The following is a 20367-nucleotide window of genomic DNA, read 5'->3' on the forward strand; positions in this document are numbered from 1 at the left end:
TGATACAGAGCCATTCTTTTGTGTCGATTGTGCAGCAGTCAGCAGGGAAAACATTCAAGAGCAGGCAAAGGCAAAAGACAGTTAATATGAAAGTTACAGGCCCATGTGGAAGGAAAACATTCTCTAGAACTCCACAACAAGAAACTGGACATAAAGCATCATAAATATACTTGTTGATCCATTGTTTCTACCTCAGTAAGGACACCAGAATTTGAAGTTCTTATCAGTACATGCTGTGCAAGCCAGTAACAACCTATGACAGCATGCATGAAGGACGTACCAAAGTAGTCGAAGCGGCCCGGGGCCAGCCGCTCTGGGAGGTGGGCGGTGAACAGGAAACAGGTGAGGAAGGCGAAGAGGAGGTGGTAACAGTGACTGGACAAGGCCTCGCCTGTGCTGCAGCTTCCCCCACAGCAGAGAAGGATCTACTCACAGGAAACAAACATTTTACATGTCAGATAAACACTAGAAACCAACAGATTTAGCCCCAAAGTCATGCAAAAAAAATCAGAGAAGATAACACTGACAAACCCCATCTGTACCTAATGTGTCGATTTCTTAAACAACATTTCTGACCTCGTTAGGGACAGAAACTAATGAGTTACGTATTGCACAAACTAATCATCAGTTTAAGGAGATTAATTGGATGCAGCGATACGTTTGTATTAGACTGAGAAAGGAAATCTGTTTCTGGGTTAGTGAGCCAAAGTCCCGCTCAGAGTATTAAAGCCTGGCACTAATCAGCTCTGCATGCTTACATAATGACACAAACACACAAAAGAACGCATTCTGTGGAAGTGTGCATGCAGCCTATCCGCTCGGTTTTAACCCTCTGTGCCTCATGAGGAACATTTGGCTTTTTACTTTTCATTTTCAATCATTTTGGCTGTATTAATGCACATGGAAACCACTTTTTTGAGCCCACAGACATTACAGCATGAAATCATTCATTCTGTTATGTGAGGCTTTCAATCTGGAGCCCTGGATGCAAAACTACAACTATTTTCTACCAGATTGAGACATATTCTTATGTTTTTGATGGTTTCTGCTACAGTTTATTGCTGCTGTTTGGTAGTGATGGTGCCAATCATTTAAATATCCCAAATTTTGAAAAATGAATTAATAATTGCTAGTGATGATCAGGACAGAAGTTGGTTCCTGATCTGTGTAAACAGCCTCTCCTGTCCTCTCCTCTCTGCTCTGTGTAAACAGAGGAGCAGAATTTAATGTTTCTAACAGGATCTGGTTAGTGCAAACGCTTGCCAAAATAAAGCATTTTGTCAGAAATATCACAATTTAAGTTTTAATTTAAGTTTTGATTACTTTTTTTAAACAGAAACTTCCATTACCTATGATTCATTCAAGGACTGACGATAATGCCAGTTTTTACAGTTTCTTTCTAAGATAAACAATGTATTTTTGGCAACCTTTTAAAGAAAACACACGTTTCAGAGGTGGGGTTCAGAGGGTTAATCAGGCACTTAATGTTCTTCAAATTGCTGTTGTCAAGAGATATAACTCTCTGAAAATGTACATTATTTTGCACATTTTTGACGATGTGATTTATGTCCTCTAAGGAAATCCAAGCAATGATCCCCCCCTAAGTAGGGCACAAGTTAATGAGTTAATACGTGAATAAAACAGAGCCAGAGTCAGTACTGACACTCACCCTGTAGAACAGAGGAACAGTGTCAAATATAAAAGGAAGGACGAACGCTCCTGTCCTCAAGACTTTACTTCTCTGTGGGAACTGCAGCTCCAGGAACCTGTGGAGACATACAAGCAGTAATCAGCTGATTTTATTCTTTTTATCTATATACATGGCAAACATACAGACAGCCACTGACCAACCGACATCCAAAAGGCAAAATACATAAAATGAGAATAATAGGAAAAGCTCAGTTAACTATAAAAATTCATCCAACTACACTACCGGTCAAAAGTTTTAGAACACCCCAATTTTTCCAGTTTTTTATTGAAATTCAAGTAGTTCAAGTCAAATGAACAGCTTGAAAGGGTACGAAGGTAAGTGGTGAACTGCCAGAGGTTAATAAAAAAAGGTAAGGTTAACCAAAACTGAAAAATAATGTACATTTCAGAATTATACAAGTAGGCCTTTTTCAGGGAACAAAAAATGGGTTAAAAACTTAAAGCAGTTCTGCAGCAACGGAGGTTGATCAAGCCTTGAAAGTTGCTAAGTTGCTACCAATTCCTACAGGTGTCCCAACTTTTCTTGATTACTTACAACCTACAAGTTGCTCCACATTTATGGGAACTTCTGCAACAGAGTTGGGAAGAACTTTCTGAAGAATATTTGATTTCCATTGTAGAAAGAATGCCACAAGTGTTCAGCTGTTCTATCTGTTAAGGTGGCTACTTCGATGAGTCAACAGTTTAAAATACATTTTCCTTTCTAAACTGATTCTATGATTTATTTTTTGCATTTTTTATTTTTTTTGTTTATTTGTTACATGCATTAATTTCAGAGTACACTGAGACATTAAACTGCATCATTTTCAATAAAATTCTGGAAAAGTCGGTGTGTTCTAAAACTTTTGACCAGTAGTGTATGTAAAATGTATGCATCCTTGCTAACGACAGCTAAATAAAATAAAAAAGGCGGTAATCAATAGGTAACTGACAAGTAACAACCAACTTTACTTGATCATTCACTCGAGCTAATGTTAGCTCAGGGAAATATTGGCTTATTGCAGATATTTTGGTGTTGGAGTACACTAGCGCCCAAAAGTTTGGGTTCACCCAGAAAATGTCTGTATTGTTTTCCATGAAACAAACTGCTTTATTCATGAAATGAGCCACAAAATGAATCGAAAATATAGTAAAGACATTAACAAGGGCAGAAATAATCATTTTAACCTGTACAAATCTCCACCTTTACCTCTAGATAGTCAACCAGCCTGAGGAAGGATCATTTTATTGCTTCTCTAATCAGCACAGAACAATTCTTCTTTAATAGTCATTTAACACATTAACAATGTCTACACTGCATGTCTGTTGTTTTAATTTTAACAAATTGTGATTTTCTTTAAAAAAATAAGGACATTTCTAAGTGACCCCAAACTTTTGAGTGGTAGGGTATATGTCCAATAATTTAAATTGAAGTTTAGACAAAAAAAGCTCTTTTTGTCACCGTTACAGTTGGTCCAGCAGAGGGCGGCGCCGAGTTAATTTTTCAACACATTTAAACTCCAAAACATCAATTCCATAGATCTCAATATTTGCCTTAAAGGCCTTTATCAGTCAAGCTGCACTTCTCACGCAAGGTAATTTTCCTGTGGCAGTACAACCTGCAGGAGATCTCACGTGAAAGCTCAAGAGCCTTTATCTTTTATTACTCTTTCACCTTGGTGTTGATCTTGGGTAATGGCGAATTGCAATGCAACACCACTGTTTGCCTCGACTCTTTATTTTTCACTTTCATTCACATTGCCAGAGGACATTTGTGTTGCATTCATGTAGTGAAGGAATAATCTGAAAAATGAGGTCCAACTGGGAAAAATTCAACAAAGAAACAAATCATCTTTCTGTTCACTTCTGTGAAGGGCTGTTCACTTTAGATTCAGAATTTCAGTGGTTTAATCTGAGAAAATCAGAACAACAACGTGTAAAGTTGAAATTTCTCATTTAATGGCTCACCTGATTCGTTTCATTTGCGCTTCATTGTCATCCAACGACTGGAAACAGCTATCAACATGCTGTTTAAACGCTCAATAGCGAGCAATAAAATACAACTCTTTGTGACGTCCATGTTGTTTCCACATTACGACTTAAAGCTTTTGAACACACCAAAGTCTGAAGAATGACTTGGACCATACAGGAGCATGTGAACGCAACACGGACCCTGGCAGAGGTCAACGCTCTCCAAGTGGCACTCTAGTATAAATATTGATTTAAGGACAAAACTTTTTCTTCAATGAATTTTCAAGTGCAGTAACTGACGTCAATTTACTGCAGATCAGTGGATAATAAAGTCACTAACATCCTTCAGGAACAGTTGCTTGGTGTCACTGTGTCTTTAAAAGCTGCTGAGCCTAAAATAATTTAATTTGTCTGAGTTTTAACGGGAGAGTTGAAGTGTGGCATGAAGGCGTCAGTACTGTCCGTTTTTGCAACATAAGTCTGAGAGAAACATGAAAACCTTACAAGCTTAAAGATGTCTCAGGTATTTAAACTAAATGTTGTTTCAGAGAGGTTAATTCAAGACAAAACATTTTGTTCTGACATCATCTGCTTTCAGTCCTCTGAAGCTGTAGGCTTAATATGTTCAAGGACCTTTTACGTTATGCGTGCATGCATACGCACCTGCAATAAGCACCTGCACAGAAACACAGAGTTTCCTTGTTACCTTGTAAAAAACACATATTGCTTTTTGCATAAAGTTAATAAATTGCTGGTTTACTGCAAGCATACATTCTCTATATTGGTTTTGTGGTTTATAATGCATGTTGTGTTTAAAATAAATGGAAAAGTGAGAGAATGATTGGAGTTTTCAATCTTTTTTAATACTACACTGCAAAAACTGACACAAAATAAGAAATATTTTATAAATATTACATTTATAATTATCTGCCAGTGCAGTAAGTACATTTTTCTTTGTAAGAATTCTTTAAATAAGTAAAAATTTCTTGGTACTGGAAAAACCAATAATGTCTTGAAATAAATCAAAATATTCTTATTTTGAGCAATTGTGGCTTGAGTAGCCCGACTGTAGTAACATTAAAATAAGCCAGAAATATTTGAAACGAGCAGGTTCTAGTGGGTAGAAAATGCTTTTGAAAAATCATTCAAACTACATGCAACTCAAGCTCTCAATTGGAACCAATATTTTAGGTAAAAAAATGACCATATTCAACAGCTGAACAGCTTGAAAAAGCATGAAATAGCTAACAATGTCAATCCTAAAAAACAAGTCTTTAAACAATAAGATAATTAAGTAAGCACATAATAATAATACCAACTAAATAAATCACATGAAGCTATGGCCAGTAGGTAAATTATACTCAAAACAATATAATTAAGATACTATTGCTAGATATAAGAAGAAAATACTTTGTGAGCTTATTGTTTTTGCAGTGTATATTTGAGTTACTCCACATTAACATACTCTTATCATCATGTATTCTTACCAGTAGCAGCTCCACAAAATGAATTGCCCACCCCTGTTTTGAAATGTTAAATTTTGAAAAAAAAAGAACTTTTATATTTCTGTAAGTCATCATATGCTGCAGCCTCTTACCTGGAGTAGCAGGACAGACTGGTGCAGAGCACCGTGTTTCCAATGGCGATGGGGACAAAATGTTGATGGAGCCAGGTGTTCACCCAGCAGTCCGGCATCACGTAGTATCCATAGCTTATGGCACAACCTGAACACAAACACAGGAGATAAAAAAAAGGTCAATTCTACAAGAGGTTTTGGTATACATTTTTTACCTCTCCTGCACACACATTTATTTGCTTAATTCATGTACATCTGCCAAACCAAGATATTTCCTTGAGTTCTTAACCCATTTTCAAGAGTCCTTATTAAACAGTTATGTTAAACAAACCAACACAGGATAAACATTGGCTGATGAAAGAAGACTGACAATGTATACAAAAGGCCACATAAAAATAACATTTTAAATGTGCATTGAATATACATTTACACACATCAAATTAAAACTATGCATTAACATATTTGCACTTGCTTATTTTAATATTTTAAGTTGCAAATTTTTGTTGTGGTTGCACACTGCAAAAAAGGTGTGTCTAAAAACCAGATAAAAACACTAAATCTGAGGGAAATGATCTTGCTGCATGGACAGATAATTTCACTTGACAAGATTTCTTAAATTAAGATTATTAAATCTAGAAATAAGCATGTTGAACGCTTAAAATAAGAAATTAACTTTTAAAACAAGTTTTTATCTTGTTTTTAGACACCTTTTTTGCAGTGCAGAGATAGGAAAAGGTGCAGTCTGTCTGCTGGAGCGTGTTTACTGATACAACCATTGGGAGCCGCCAAAGTGGGAATATTTTAATTTCAGAGTGTTTTAAATTCCACTGGACTGAAACAATTTAAAAAACAGTCTAAATGTCCTGTGTTTTTTAGTACAATTCCCACATCAGACCTCAGCCTCTGACTGTAAAGTTTGTCCTGTATATTTTCTGTCCTGAATAAAAACACTGCAGGTCTTATCCCTGAGATACAATTTTGAACATTTTAAATGGGGCAAATATTGCCACTAAGAGACTTTGGGGGTTGATTAAGGATCAGTCTGAAGGGGGACCACACGTTTCTGTATAGAGGTATGAAAGAATGGAATTCACTGCCTAAAATATCAAACTCACCACTAACATAAAGCAATTCAAAATATTAATAAAGCAGTATTTATCAAAATAAGAAAACATGGTATATTTATATGTATGTAGTATATTTCTATAGATATACGATATGTATTATAATGTATATGCTGTAGAACAAATGTGTATATACAACATATGTATTATGTGTTAGTAGATTTTATAATGATTTATACATATATGATATGTAGAAATATGTGTAATATGGATTAATATGTGAATAATTTTTGTTTTGTTTTGTTTTTTATTTTTATTATGTTTTGTGTTTTCAACTGTATTTTTGATACTGTTGGACCCCAGGAAGAATAGCTGTGGCTTTGCTGCAGCTAATGGGGATCTTAATAATAAACTATCTAAACTAAACACCAGTTGTGATGAGAACTGATGAGGCCCTCAGTTAATGTTTGACTGCTGGCCTGTAGGAGGGATCTCTATGTGTGCTGCAGGGATCATAAACACACACATAAAGATAATCTGGAATGCACACACTGAACATTATGTATTGGTTGTTGACCGATATTTAGAGAGCATGGAGGCTGATATATAATGAAGATATCATGTCGGTGTTGTACAGCAAAAGGGTCGCTGGTTCGACTCGGCCTGCAGCTCTTCTGTGTGGAGTTTGCATGTTCCCCCATTGTCAGCGTGGGTTCTCTCCGGGTACTCCGGCTTCCTCCCACAGTCCAAAAACATGCAGCTTAGGTTTAATTGGTGACTCTAAATTGCCCGTAGGTGTGAATGAGAGTGTGATTGTGCTTAGGGTAAGGGTTAGGGTTAAGTGGTTAAGGATAATGAATACATGTTGGTGTTATTGCATGTGGCAAAATACAACAATTGAATCAAAAAATAACAAAATGAGACAGAAAATTTAGTGAGAAAGAGAAGTTGATACATACACCAAGTCCTTTACAATAAACAAGTGAACAAAAAAAGGATTAAAGTTTTTGCACATCTGTGTTTCCTGATTTTCACCCAGGTTTTTGTACAAATTATTTAATTTTTTGTGATATTAACAAACGCTTGTTGCTTCTTCTTCGACTCAATTAAAAATGTTGAGAGATGGACATATTTATGAAACATTGGGAAAGATGGGTACAGTTTATCAGCCCTTAAGACCAAATTCTGTCAAGATGACAAACTGAAGGAATGTCCCACCTCTTATCTCGCACACAGGGTCTACTGTTGAGTCTCCAACTGCGTCTCAGTGATGTGAGTACAACTGAATGAAGCCAAACTGCTGCAGACACTCTTTTAAAAAAGTATTTTCTTGTACATTTGACTTTTGGTTCATAACTCCTCTGGATGTAAAAAGTTTAACTGTATATGTTCTTAAAGAGAAAGGAAATGGACCAGCCATATGGCTCCTACTTAGCCATATATAAAAAGATCATTAAAAATATATAAAAAATGTTGAGAGCTCATTCATTCACCTCCTCTGCAAACCCCCCCCAGCAAAAATATGTGTATTTTTAGGATTCCACCCGTGTCCGAGGCAAGGTTTTTATATTTAACGAAAACTAACGAAATAACGAAAACTAGAATTGAAAAAACATTTTTGTTAACTGAAATAAAAATAAAAACTAGAGTTTTAAAAAAACCCATAACTAACTGAAACTGTATTTTGTGGTTACAAAACTAACTAAAATTTTAGTGAAAATGTCCTTCATTTTCGTCTTTGTCAACTTTTTTCATACGTAAACCTTTTTGGTTGATAAGAAATCTATTTCATCTATCTGATTCTATGACTTAATAAACTTATTGGGGCTGAGATGGATCAGACAAAGGAAATTAAGTCAACATTTATTGTGACCTTATTCAATCTGGCACCCAACAAATATCCCATTACAAAAAACTAAAACTAACACTAAAACTAATAAAAACTAAACTAAAACTAAGCATTTTCCAAAAAATAAAAAACTAATTAAAACTAGCAAACTCACTTTTAAAACTCATTAAAACTAACAGAATTTGAAAACGAAAAATCACAACGAAATTAAAACTAAAACTAATGCAAAATCCAAAATTATAACCTTGGTCCGAAGCCTTACCCAGACTGTAGAGGCTGAGCGCTCCGTAGTCGAAGAAGTAGCAGATGTGGCGGGACTCTGGGGACATGGTGCTGAAGGTGTGGGCGCAGCTGGAGGTGAAGGGGTAGATGCAGATGAGCAGCATGTAGACCAGAAGCGGCCAGGTGTAGCTGTCTGTGAGGAAGTTCATTGTGGAGAAGAGGACGCAGAAACGCCACAGGAAGTACCTGCAAAACAAACAACACTCTGTCTCAAAACTGCTTCTGTGCAGCTCCGTCTCAGACTTATCAAGGCTGTTGTACTTATTTGACATCCTGGACGGGTTTATTTGCATTTAGGCTTATCGAATCTTTGTGGATCCTGCCTCAACTTTTTCCCACCTTTCTAAAAAAATCCTGTTTCAGCCACCAGTTCATTTTATGAACACAAGAGTGTACATAAGGGATTACATCTCAGAGAGTAAACATAGATCCTCAAACTCTGCTGGAAAGTTAACATGTTCATTTTATACAACTACATGGCATGATATTTATACATTTTTATGAATTTATTTATTTTCTTTAATTCTGTTATTATAATTATTAATAAATATTTTCTTTTTTCTTCTTTAAATGTTTTTTGGCCATACTGTGTTTTTATTTTCTTAATCACATGATTCTGTCTTATTTTGTATTTCTGATATATTCTTTATCTTAATGTATGTTTTGATGTTTAAATATTTATTAATATGTACAGATATTTTGTGTGAATAATGCTTCACAATAAAAAAATATTTAAAACAATATTTTATACTAGATTTGCTCTGGCCTCAATCACAATAATGTCTTCAATGAAAAATCATTACATGCACTTTTTTTTTTTTTTACAAACTTCAGTGTATGTGAATATGTTGCATTATATTCATTAAGATTAAATATAATTCAGATAATAAAAATATATATTCTGGTACCAGTTTGCACACAGCTTGTCGTCATTGTCTCAGATGTTTTGGTGCAACAAGGCTAACTACCAAACAAAACACACACTTTGAATGACAAGTCAATGATTTGCATGTTAGTGCACTCACCATGTTGGCAGGAAGTGGGTCCAGATGTTGACCGTCTCGTTGTTCATCTGGAAGCTGCTGAGGACACAGTCCAGTGCTGAGCTCCTGGGGTGACGGTACCCGGAGATGATGCTGTCCTCCCTGAACACCTGAGGACAGACGGGAGGGTCCAGCTGATCACCACTCGAGATCGTTTCAGGTTAAACTCATTTTCTGTTATTAAAGTGGATTCTTCAGTGGAGGGCTCAAGTCAAGTGACAAGTATTTAACTCCTAAGTCCAAGTTGAGTCCCAAGCAGTGATGGAAGAAGTATTCAGATCCCTTACTTAAGTAAAAGTACTAATACCACACTGTGAAACAAGTCCGCTATAAGTAAAAGTCCTGCATTCAAAACTTACTGAAGTACAAAAGTATCAAAATTAAAATGTACTATAACTCTATGGAGTCTTGGGCAATTTTGTCCATTTTTTTAAATCCTTTTCATCCTGCCTGTATACATCACTTAAAAAATGTTTAAATGCCATGTTGGTAAATTTTTTTTCAGCACCTCACCTATATGACTTAATAATAATTGATGTTTATTCTGACTTACTGGATTAACATATTTAACCGAAGAAACAAAGAAAAAACAACATAAATTTTATTCTAGTGGGACTCTATTTTATTTGTGTCTTGTGTGTTCAGCCTAACAATTTTGGTCGTTTTGTGTCTTTTTTGGTCATTTTGTGTCTTTTTTTTAGTTATTTTGTATCTTTTTTAGTCATTTTGTGTCTTCTGTGTTTCTTCTTTGGTCATTTTGTGTCTTTTTTAGTCATTTTTATGTGATTTTGAATCTTTTTTTTTACTTTCAAAACACTGTCATGTTCAATAAAGAATTTTAAATGTTGCAAATGTGAACAAAGGTGTCAAATATAACATATAAGAGGGTTACATCCAGTTCGATCATTTTATACTAAATATATTTGAGCTTGTCTCTAGTTTTACTTGGTATATCATCATCAAACTGAAACTGGCCTCATGGAGTTTACAGCAAGAACTTTAGAGGTAAATTTACAGTAGGGCTCCACGCTGCTTTGTTTTCTAGTCTGGATGTGGTGAAGAAGTCATGATTTGGTGCTTTTGGTGACTCCAGAGGGTTAAGTATCAAAATCAAAATGTCCTTACCTTGGGCACCTGGTGGATGTCAAAGAGCTGGGGTAGCTTGATGCTGAGCATGTCTGTGGGCAGTCTGATGGCCCCCCTCCCTCTCTGACAGACCTCCCTGAGTCTGGCGTGTCCTCCACGACAGAGGACAACCCAGACGGGGTAGTCAAACACCGGGATCCGGGCGCCTTGTCCAGGATTGTCAGGGTCCCATCGCAAGCAGCGTCCCCAGCCCTGGCTCCACCCGCCTCCCACGCCACTACCCACCCTGATCCCCCGCCACACTGGAAACACTGCAGAGACACACAACAAAACACACACAGTGAGGCACCAACAGGTCAGTTCGGTCACTTTCACATATAAAGTCTGGTGGATTCAGTGGTGAAGAGGTGAATTTTTCACAATGCTTTATTTAGCATCGTGTCCCGCTGTTGACGATGTCCCTCGTCTGTTGGATGTTTAGTTTTTTTACTTTAACGCAGCATTGATCTGATGTGCGATTGACTCAATCAGCCACCATTCTGTCTCTAAATCATTTGAAGACTTTGTTGTTTGTGTGTGTATGTATGTGTGTGTGTGTGTGTGTGTGTGTGTGTGTGTGTGTGTGTGATCGTCTGCCCATATTTCGATTATTAAAAGACCTTTACATCAAAATCAAATCAAATCATCAAAAAAAATCATCAAAAATCAAATCCAATCAAAGCAAATAGTCTTTAGTGTCATTATATAGTCAACTATACAATGGAATTAGGAGTAGCACTGCTTAAGGTGCATGGTTAAAGTAATCATAACAACAAAATTATGAATAAAACATTTAAAAATACGGAAGAACACTGAGCTAAAAAAGGACGTCTGATGTCATAAATGAATACAAAAATAGATACATTACCACTGGAAAGACTACAAATGGTATAGCCGAGGTAGATAGTGTGTTGCACATATTAATTGTATTGCACATGCCGTGTCTGGTGCTGATTCTCAAATTTCTCTCTTAATTCAACCTAGAATGCTCTGTGTTTTGGTTTGCTTCATTCTTTTGGTTAGATTTGCGTTCTCACCTGCAGAAAACCAAACTCTGGTGCACTTGGATGCAAACAGAGACCCCCCCCCCCCCCCCTTTTTTTTAGCAGACCAGAGTTCAGTTGAGCATTCACACCATCAAAAACCAAGTTTATTTTTTGAGTTTGTTTCAAGCAACCAAACGGCTCAGAGGTGAGTTTCAAGTCCTCGGATCAGTTTATTATGCTGATTGCTTCAATAGGGCTGGGTGATATATCAATATAAAAATATATCGATATATTTTTAAATGTGATATGGAATTAGATCTATCCTTCTTTATATATAAATGCTGCCCTTACTAGGGTTTGTCATATTTAGTTCTTTTGTAATGTTCATTATTCTTTTTTCTCATATAAATATATTTATTTCAGAAAAAGATTGGCCTATTTTATTTCATAGGTTATTTGCTTTGGTTAAAAAAAAAAAAAAAAAAAAAAAAAAAAAAGGTACTCCTGTTATATAGTATTTATGTTCACTTAAATAAACGATTTCAATAAAACTACTTGTAACATATCATATTTGACTTTGACTGAACATTTGCTCTCACTTTGCGATAAACATATCGATATATATATATATATATATATATATATAAATATCGTTTATCGATATTCAGCCAAAATATATCTGGAGATGATTTTTGGTCCATATCACCCAGCCCTACTTCAAACTAAGGGAGGTGACTTTTTTCTGGTTCTGTCTCTTAGAGTTTGGGGCCAGGTCCCTTTGGACTGAGGCAGTGATGTAAAAAGATAAGACAAGATTTTCCTTTATTAATCCCACAACAGGGATATTTCCAGTATTACAGCAGTGGATAGCAAGATAGAAAGGAGCTTCAATAAAAAAATACAACAATAAAAAGTAAAAACAAGCAGTATAAACTACAAATATGGAAAAGGTATTAGCAATCAAACAAGTAAAGAAAATATAAAAAAGTATTACCAATGAAATATAAAAAAAGTATTATCCTTCACGTATGGTTAAAATTGGGATTTTACAATCTAAAAATACTCCATAAAAGTACACATATACAGTCCAACATATTGGATGTTTGGGTTAATCTTTGCAGTAAAGTTATATCAGCGTTTGAGTTTATACGACAGAGTCTCCGAGTGTGGTTTCTTTGTTGACTGGAACCGACACTGAGAATAATCTGCTATTGTCACCGCTCTTGAGACATTCCCAGACATCAAATTTTTGTGAATGCCTCTCATTGTCACACTGCAGAGGCCTGTGACTGACTGCGAGTGTGTAATAACGGTTGTCATGTTTGTGAGGGGAGCCAATATTACACGGTACATTCCTTTTTGTCCGTAGAAGGAGAGCGTCATCAAGCAACAATTTTTTACACCACGTTGTGATTTCGAGCTGCACCTCGACAATGTCTTGCTGTCAGAAATACCTTAGCCCATCAAGCTTTTTAATTAATTGAATACTGCATGGTTGTACTGTAACAGAAACTAGGACGAGTAAACAATATACATATAGAAGTGTAATCCCAAACTTGAAGACATGACATGAAATAGTCACTTTCACCTTTATAGAATTAACCACTACGTTCTGAGCTGTAACCACACTACAACTCTTTGTTGTTTTGACCTCCTTCCAGTGGTGGAATGAGAACATTTACTCAAGTTTTTTGTAGCTTTATTCTTCTCCTTCACTACATTTTAGAGGCAAATATTGTACTTTTTACTGCCCTACATTGTTGCCAACTTGAGTTACTTTTCAGATCGAGATTTAATATGAAAAATATGATCAATTTAAAGTAATCACCCATTTTTACAAATGAAACCACATTAAACAGTATATTAATTACTCAAAATTAGGTCCATCTTGACAAGATTAACACTTCCGCTCAAAAGTTTGGGTTCACCCAGAAAATGTCTGTGTTGTTTTCCATGAAACAAACTGTTTAATTTATGAAATGAGTTACAAAATGAATCAAAAATATAGCAAAGACATTGACAAGTGCAGAAATAATAATTTTAACCTGTACAAATCTCCACCTTTACCTCTAGATACTCAACCAGCCTGAGGAAGGATAATTTTATTGCTTCTCAAATCAGCACAGAACAGTTTCAGTGGTGCTAACATAATGCTCAGGTGTTTTAATGATCAATGAGCCTTTCACCACTATAAACGTGGATTAACACAATGTGCCAATGGAACACAGGAGACAATATATAATCGATATTTCATAAGAAAACCAGCCGTTTCCAGCTTTAATGGTCATTTACCACAATAACAATGTCTACACTGTATGTCTGTTATTTTAATTTCTTTTTAAATTGCTTTTCTTTCAAAAATAAGGACATTTCTAAGTGACCCCAAACTTTTGATTGGTAGTGTATATGCTGCTTTCATAAATGCATCAAAATAATAATCCAATAATATATTTGGAACATATAAACCAATGAGTCCATTCCATTCTGCATAACTTTACTTTTGCAGATATCTTTAATCAAGTAAAGTTTTGAATGCAGGACTTTTACTTGTAGTCATTTCACAGTGTGGTATTTGTACTTTTACTGCAGTAAGGGATCTCAATACGTCTTCCACCACTGCTTACTTCAGAGTTTGGGCATGTTCCCCCATCTCTCCTGTCCTAACAGCTCATACCTCGAGGCGCTCCTCTTTTGCAGTGTGGGTGCAACAAGAATGGGGCCGCCGCTCACTGCAACCCAGCTGCAGGCCTCGGCCTGCTCGCTGTGACAAAGTGAGCTTTGTGGAGGCTGCAGGGGCCAAGGGATGACTGTTACACGCTGCACTGGATGGAAATGAGGCTGCTCACACTCTCACACAGAGTCTCCTACCACGGAGAACATGCACAAATATTCTAAGTGCTGACATGCGTGCACACTGGTACAAATCCTGCATTCATCACGGCCGGATAACATCTGAGCAGCAACACAACAAAACAACACACACAAGACCACAGCTTGTGTCGGAGACAATAGCAACGAGGAGTCACTGGGTTCACTGCAGCGTGGAGCTCATTTGAATTCCCATTAGCATCGTGTGGTGCCTATAATTTGAATATCTGTTTTAAGAACCGTTTTTCTTCTGTTGTGTCAAAGATTTAAATATCAGCATTTCTCTATTCAAAATTTATGTAGATTAGATTACAACTGGTTTTGGAATATAAAAAATGGGGACTTTTGAGGACAAAAGCAGCCTTCGAGTAGCCAAACAACTCAAGAATGTAATTGTTACGATTAACTTGGAATAGTTGACATAAACCGGAAAAAGTCTTGAGGACATGAACTCCTCTGCAATAACAGCAGGACACACTTTAGCACTGTAGCTCCTCAGATCTCGGTCTGTTGCAGCCATAAACCAGTTTCACAGTATGAAAACAGATGCTTATCATAACATGTTGTGCATGTACAGTTGTTAATCTATTTTCAAAAGGGGCTTTTAACTAATATTTCCTGATAAACACTTCTGTTTTTATTCCTTTAAAAAGGACACTGCACCAACCCGCCTGTCCATCTCATGCTCCGTTCTGCCCTCACTGCTATACAAGACCTGAGACACTTGAACTCATCACCTCTCTCCCCACCCAGGCATCTTGCACAGTTATGACACTATCGGATCCACAACAACTGTTCACACCACATATGAATATCTCAATATCCTGCTACACTAAGTGTCTTTAAGACCACATTTTGCATCGTCATCATACACTCACACACACACACACACTCACAAGACAAAACAGTACCAGCCACACGCTGTCGCAGCTGTTAAAAATCATGTGATTAAATCATACATGCTCTACATTTCGAGCACAACTCTCATTCCCATGTACAAACTTACACATACAAGTGTTTATAACATGGCAGACGTCTGAAAGGATGAAAACAGAGACTTCAAACACAAGAAAAAAGGCACAAAACTGACACTTCAAACTCAGAATCTTCACTACAACATGTGTGGATCCAAGAATTCATATCCAAGTGAGTTTTTTCCTTTTCTTTTTGCAGCCTTGACCCAAATAATGTGAATAACCACTCTGGTCTGACAACTTGTATTAGGACAAAACTAAGGTTATGAAGTAATAAACACTTTTGACTATTCAAAATCAGTTCCAACAGATTTGGAACAAACAAGCTGCTAGAGACATTGCTGATGTGAAGAATCAAACAAACATGCATACATAGGCCAAGAAACATGCTCCTCTCCACCCCACCCTGCTCTCTGAGCTCATCCTGCTCTCTTGATGGAATAACTGAGTCAGCCAGCTCCACATCACATTGACTGAAAACACATTTGCAGACCTATGAGACACCCCCCCCTGTAGAGCCTCTCCAAAACTTGGCTGGCACAAAAGCTTTCTGTGCATGTGGTTTATTAAATCTTGCATGCATCCTCCTGCAAAAGATAGCATCCACCTTTTAGAAGTGACTGTGGTTTCCTGGAGGTTTTGAGAAAAGGATATTTGGCTCCTTTGGTCCAGTAAGACTGGGAAAGTCATGATGAAGTAAAACGAAAAGGAGCCATGTTTGGAGAGACGATTAACAACTGTTTATTCTAGACACAGAGCTTGTAGTAACATTTGAGCAAAGCATTCCTTAAAAAAAAACTAAAAAAAACTTAAAAACACAGTCATTCAGCATGAAATCAGCTTTGTTTTGACATTATCGACTCTTGACCTCTCTGATCTGTGAGGGAAGCTGAAACTCCCCTCCACAGCTGTTAATTTCCTGCACAATAACTATGTTTTGATGCAGTAATATGAATATGGTGCAACCAGAAATTACTAAAATTGTGACTTTTTTGTGTGAAACTTCTTGGATTGGAAAGAATACGACAACTATGGAGGTGCAAGCGGTGATTCTCAGCTAAAACTTCAGACATTAGAAGAACAGTACAGAAACTTTTCTTAATCTATTTTTTTTTTAGCAAGAATGTCACTGAGCATGTTGGAGTATTCCTTCAAAGCTGAAAGTCACACTGGAAGAATTTGTTAATAGACCAAATCTCAATGGAAAAAAACGCAGCATCAGTTAATCACAACATACCCCGATTCAACAAAACTTGGTCTACATTTATTTAAAAAATTAATCTCTACAAATGCCTGATCCCAGTTCCACAGAACTTTGCATACAGTTGAAACCAGAAGTTTACATACACTATATAAAAAGACACATATGCTTTTTTTCTCACTGACATGAAATCAGACAATCATTTTTCCTGTTTTAGGTCCGTTAGGATTACCAAAATTATTTCTATTTGCTAAATGCCAGAATAATGAGGATTTTTTTAGACAATTTTTTATTACTTTCTTCAAAGTCAGAAGTTTACATACACTAACATTGTTATGCCTTGAAACTATTTGGGAAAGCCCAGATGATGCTGTCATGTCTTTGGAAGCTTCTGATAGGTTCATTGACAACATTTGAGTTAATTAGAGACACAGCTGTGGATGTATTTTAAGGCACACCTGAAACACACTGCTTCTTTGTGTAAAATCATGGGAAAGTCAAAAGAAATCAACCAAGATATCAGGAAGAGAATTGTGGACTTGCACAAGTCTGGTTCATCCTTGGGTGCAATTTCCAGATGCCTGAAGGTGCCACATTCATCCGTTCAAATAATTATACCCAAGTATAAACACCATGGGAATGTCCAGCCATCATACCCAAGAACAAAAGCAAAAGACCTTGTGAAGATGCTGGCTGAAGCTGGTAAGAGAGAGAGATTACAGTTTTTTTCAGACCACAGGACATTTATCCAAAAAATAAGGTCTTTGTCCCTGTGTGCATTTGCAAACTGTAATCTGGCTTTTTTATGTTTCTTTTGGAGTAATGGCTTCTTCCTGGCAGAGTGGCCTTTCAGTCCATGTCTCAGTACTCGTTTCACTGTGGATAATGACACACTCTTAACAGCTTCAACCAGCATCTTCACAAGGTCTTTTGCTTTTGTTCTTGGGTTGATATGCACATTTTGGACCAAAGCACATTCATCTCTGGGACACGGAGCCCGTCTCCTTCCTGAGCGGTATGATGGCTGGATATTCCCATGGTGTTTATACTTGGGTATAATTATTTGAACGGATGAATGTGGCACCTTCAGGCATCTGGAAATTGCACCCAAGGAGGAACCAGACTTGTGCAAGTCCACAATTCTCTTCCTGACATCTTGGCTGATTTCTTTTGACTTTCCCATGATGTTACACAAAGAAGCAGTGTGTTTCAGGTGTGCCTTAAAATACGTCCACAGGTGTGTCTCTAATTAACTCAAATGTTGTCAATGAACCTATCAGAAGCTTCCAAAGACATGACAGCATCATCTGGGCTTTCCCAAATTGTTTCAAGGCATAATAATGTTAGTGTATGTAAACTTCTGACTTTGAAGAAAGTAATAAAAAATTGTCTTAAAAAATCCTTCTCTCATTATTCTGGCATTTAGCAAATAGAAATAATTTTGGTAATCCTAACGGACCTAAAACAGGAAAAGTGATTGTCTGATTTCATGTCGGACAGTGAGAAAAAAAGCATATGTGTCTTTTTATAAAGTGTATGTAAACTTCTAAGCATTTACATAAATTTACCCCATTGGTCTGTCTGTCTGTCTGTCTGCTGATTTGCTGATCAGCATATATGTCTGGCCACACAATAACCCTCCTCCTACTTGTTAACTCAATTAACTCAACTTAAATCAATGTTAACAACAACTGGTGTTGTAAATATCTACTTTATTTTTCTGATTATTTACCTTATTCCTGTTTAAGTTGTTTGACCTTTTTCTTGTTCTGTAAATAAAAATAAAGTCCTCCAAAAGTGGGGGGTGGTGGTGGGCAAAAAAAAAAAAAAAGTTAAAAAATAAATAAATTTAAAAAAGTAGAAAGTCAGAACTTCTCATCACCCACTCAATGTTATAGTCAGAATTCAATGTACCAAAGTAAAATCACTGTCTTTAAAAAAGTCCACTGATTTAGTTTTAACAATAGATAGTGAAAGCAAAAAAAGGATTAAAACCAATGCAGCAGAATCAATTCTACACATTCTTCTTTCTTGTTAAAAAATGGTGCCTTCACTACCCATAATGCAACTCAAAGGCAGCCAGTTTGGCCAGAGATTACGGTGTGTTTAGTAATACTCAAGCTTCTAGAATAAAGTGGGATGAGGAGTGGACTGTCAGACTTTGGCCACATTCTCATGAAATCTGACGGTGAATCGATGAACCGTTTGGTTATGCGGCAGTGTCACTTAAATTATCCATTATGTGACAATATTTTGTTAACTTTAACTCCTCCAATGTACAACTCAGATTATGCACAATTTAATACAATATATTATAAATGCAGCACAGCTTCCCAACTTTTTGAGACTGGGGTGTAGCATTAATCAACTTTATATTATGTTGCAGAAATATATTTTTTCCATCAGAGCGGTGTTATGATCCTGAGAATTAGGAGAGCACTTGAAGGCTTCAAGCTTCAAGCTGATTGTTGCAGGAAACAACAGAGTGCTTGTATTTCATTTTTTACTCTAGTTTTTATACTTTCTTGTAGGGCTGGGCGATATATTGACATAAAAGATATATCGATATATTTTTAAGTTTGATATGGAATTAGACCAGATCACATATATCGATATAGTTCAAATTGTGCATTGTGATCCTTTATTTAAGATATTTTTTAATTTAAATGTGCACTTTATGGAGCTTTGATATGAAAAAAAAAAAAGCTACCCCTGTTATACATCATTTATGTTCACTTAAATAAACTGTTTAACAACTTTTAACATTTGCTCTCACTTTGCGATAAAAATATATTGTATGTCGATATTCAGCCTAGTTTTTTTTCGTCCGACTTCTCACAGCAGCATACAGGTATGGAGGTTTACTGTGATTGGCCACCGCAGAGTGTGACATGGTGCTCCATTTTTCTCCAAAGTTGAACCTGTTTAAACTTTTTAAATGCACTATCTCCATTGTATTTAATAGGATGACTTGCATTTTTGCTGCTAAATCTAGACTAAATACATTTTTTTACCCATGCAGTAGCACTCTCCAAAACCTGTAAACTGAGTTTCCCTTTAATACTTTCTGACGAAGATGTATAGCAACTTCTCTGTTAAAGGATATTTACCCAGCAAACACAGCAACACAACCTCCAGACCACTGTTGTTACCTGTAACTTTTGAAGCAATTCTGAATTGACTCAAACAACGCTTCCTTCGTTCCTTTTTTGTTCTTCTCTAGACATCTGAAATTGTTTCCCACTCACTCGTGATGTTGTCCCCTGACCTTTCTCAATGGACGTCTTTATGTGCCGGAGGCTGACAATAAGACAGCTATGCTGGAGAGCATGTTGCCCACACGGACCGACACATGTGTGCCTTGTACTGCATGTTCTCATTCTGCAGATAAGGCTAAGGAACATTCCACTGTCATGCAGAAACATGTTCAGCCCCCAAAAAACATCACACAACACACCAGCAACGGACCGTCGTGTCACTGATGTCACTGTGTCTACCACTCAAAAGTTTGGGGTCACTTATAAAATATCTGTTGTTTCCCATGAAAACAAACTGTTTTGTTCATGAAATGAGTTGCAAAATGAATAACAAATATAGTAAAGACATTGACAAGGGTAGAAATAACTAGAACATTTCTAAAGAACTTTTGAGTGTGTCTTGGCCCGTGACTCCCACCAATAAACTGCATCAATGGACCAATCAGAGCAAAGCAATCAACCGTAACTGCTCCTGTGAAATT

The 20367-nt window shown here is 36.6% G+C and overlaps 1 protein-coding gene across 1 annotated transcript in view; it reads right to left on the minus strand.

Annotated features, from left to right (window-relative positions):
* paqr6 (progestin and adipoQ receptor family member VI) overlaps positions 1-20367 on the minus strand; it is a 35766-nt gene that overhangs the window by 5388 nt on the left and 10011 nt on the right. Inside the window, exons 2-7 of the mRNA XM_059339564.1 lie at positions 10600-10871; positions 9457-9584; positions 8412-8617; positions 5258-5384; positions 1670-1766; positions 281-425 (exon numbers count right to left, since the gene is read on the minus strand). Coding sequence (XP_059195547.1) covers positions 281-425; positions 1670-1766; positions 5258-5384; positions 8412-8617; positions 9457-9584; positions 10600-10871 — 975 coding nt within the window. The remainder of the gene's footprint in view (positions 1-280; positions 426-1669; positions 1767-5257; positions 5385-8411; positions 8618-9456; positions 9585-10599; positions 10872-20367) is intronic.

Source organism: Centropristis striata, chromosome 8 (assembly GCF_030273125.1).
Source record: "Centropristis striata isolate RG_2023a ecotype Rhode Island chromosome 8, C.striata_1.0, whole genome shotgun sequence".
Taxonomy (NCBI): domain Eukaryota; kingdom Metazoa; phylum Chordata; class Actinopteri; order Perciformes; family Serranidae; genus Centropristis; species Centropristis striata.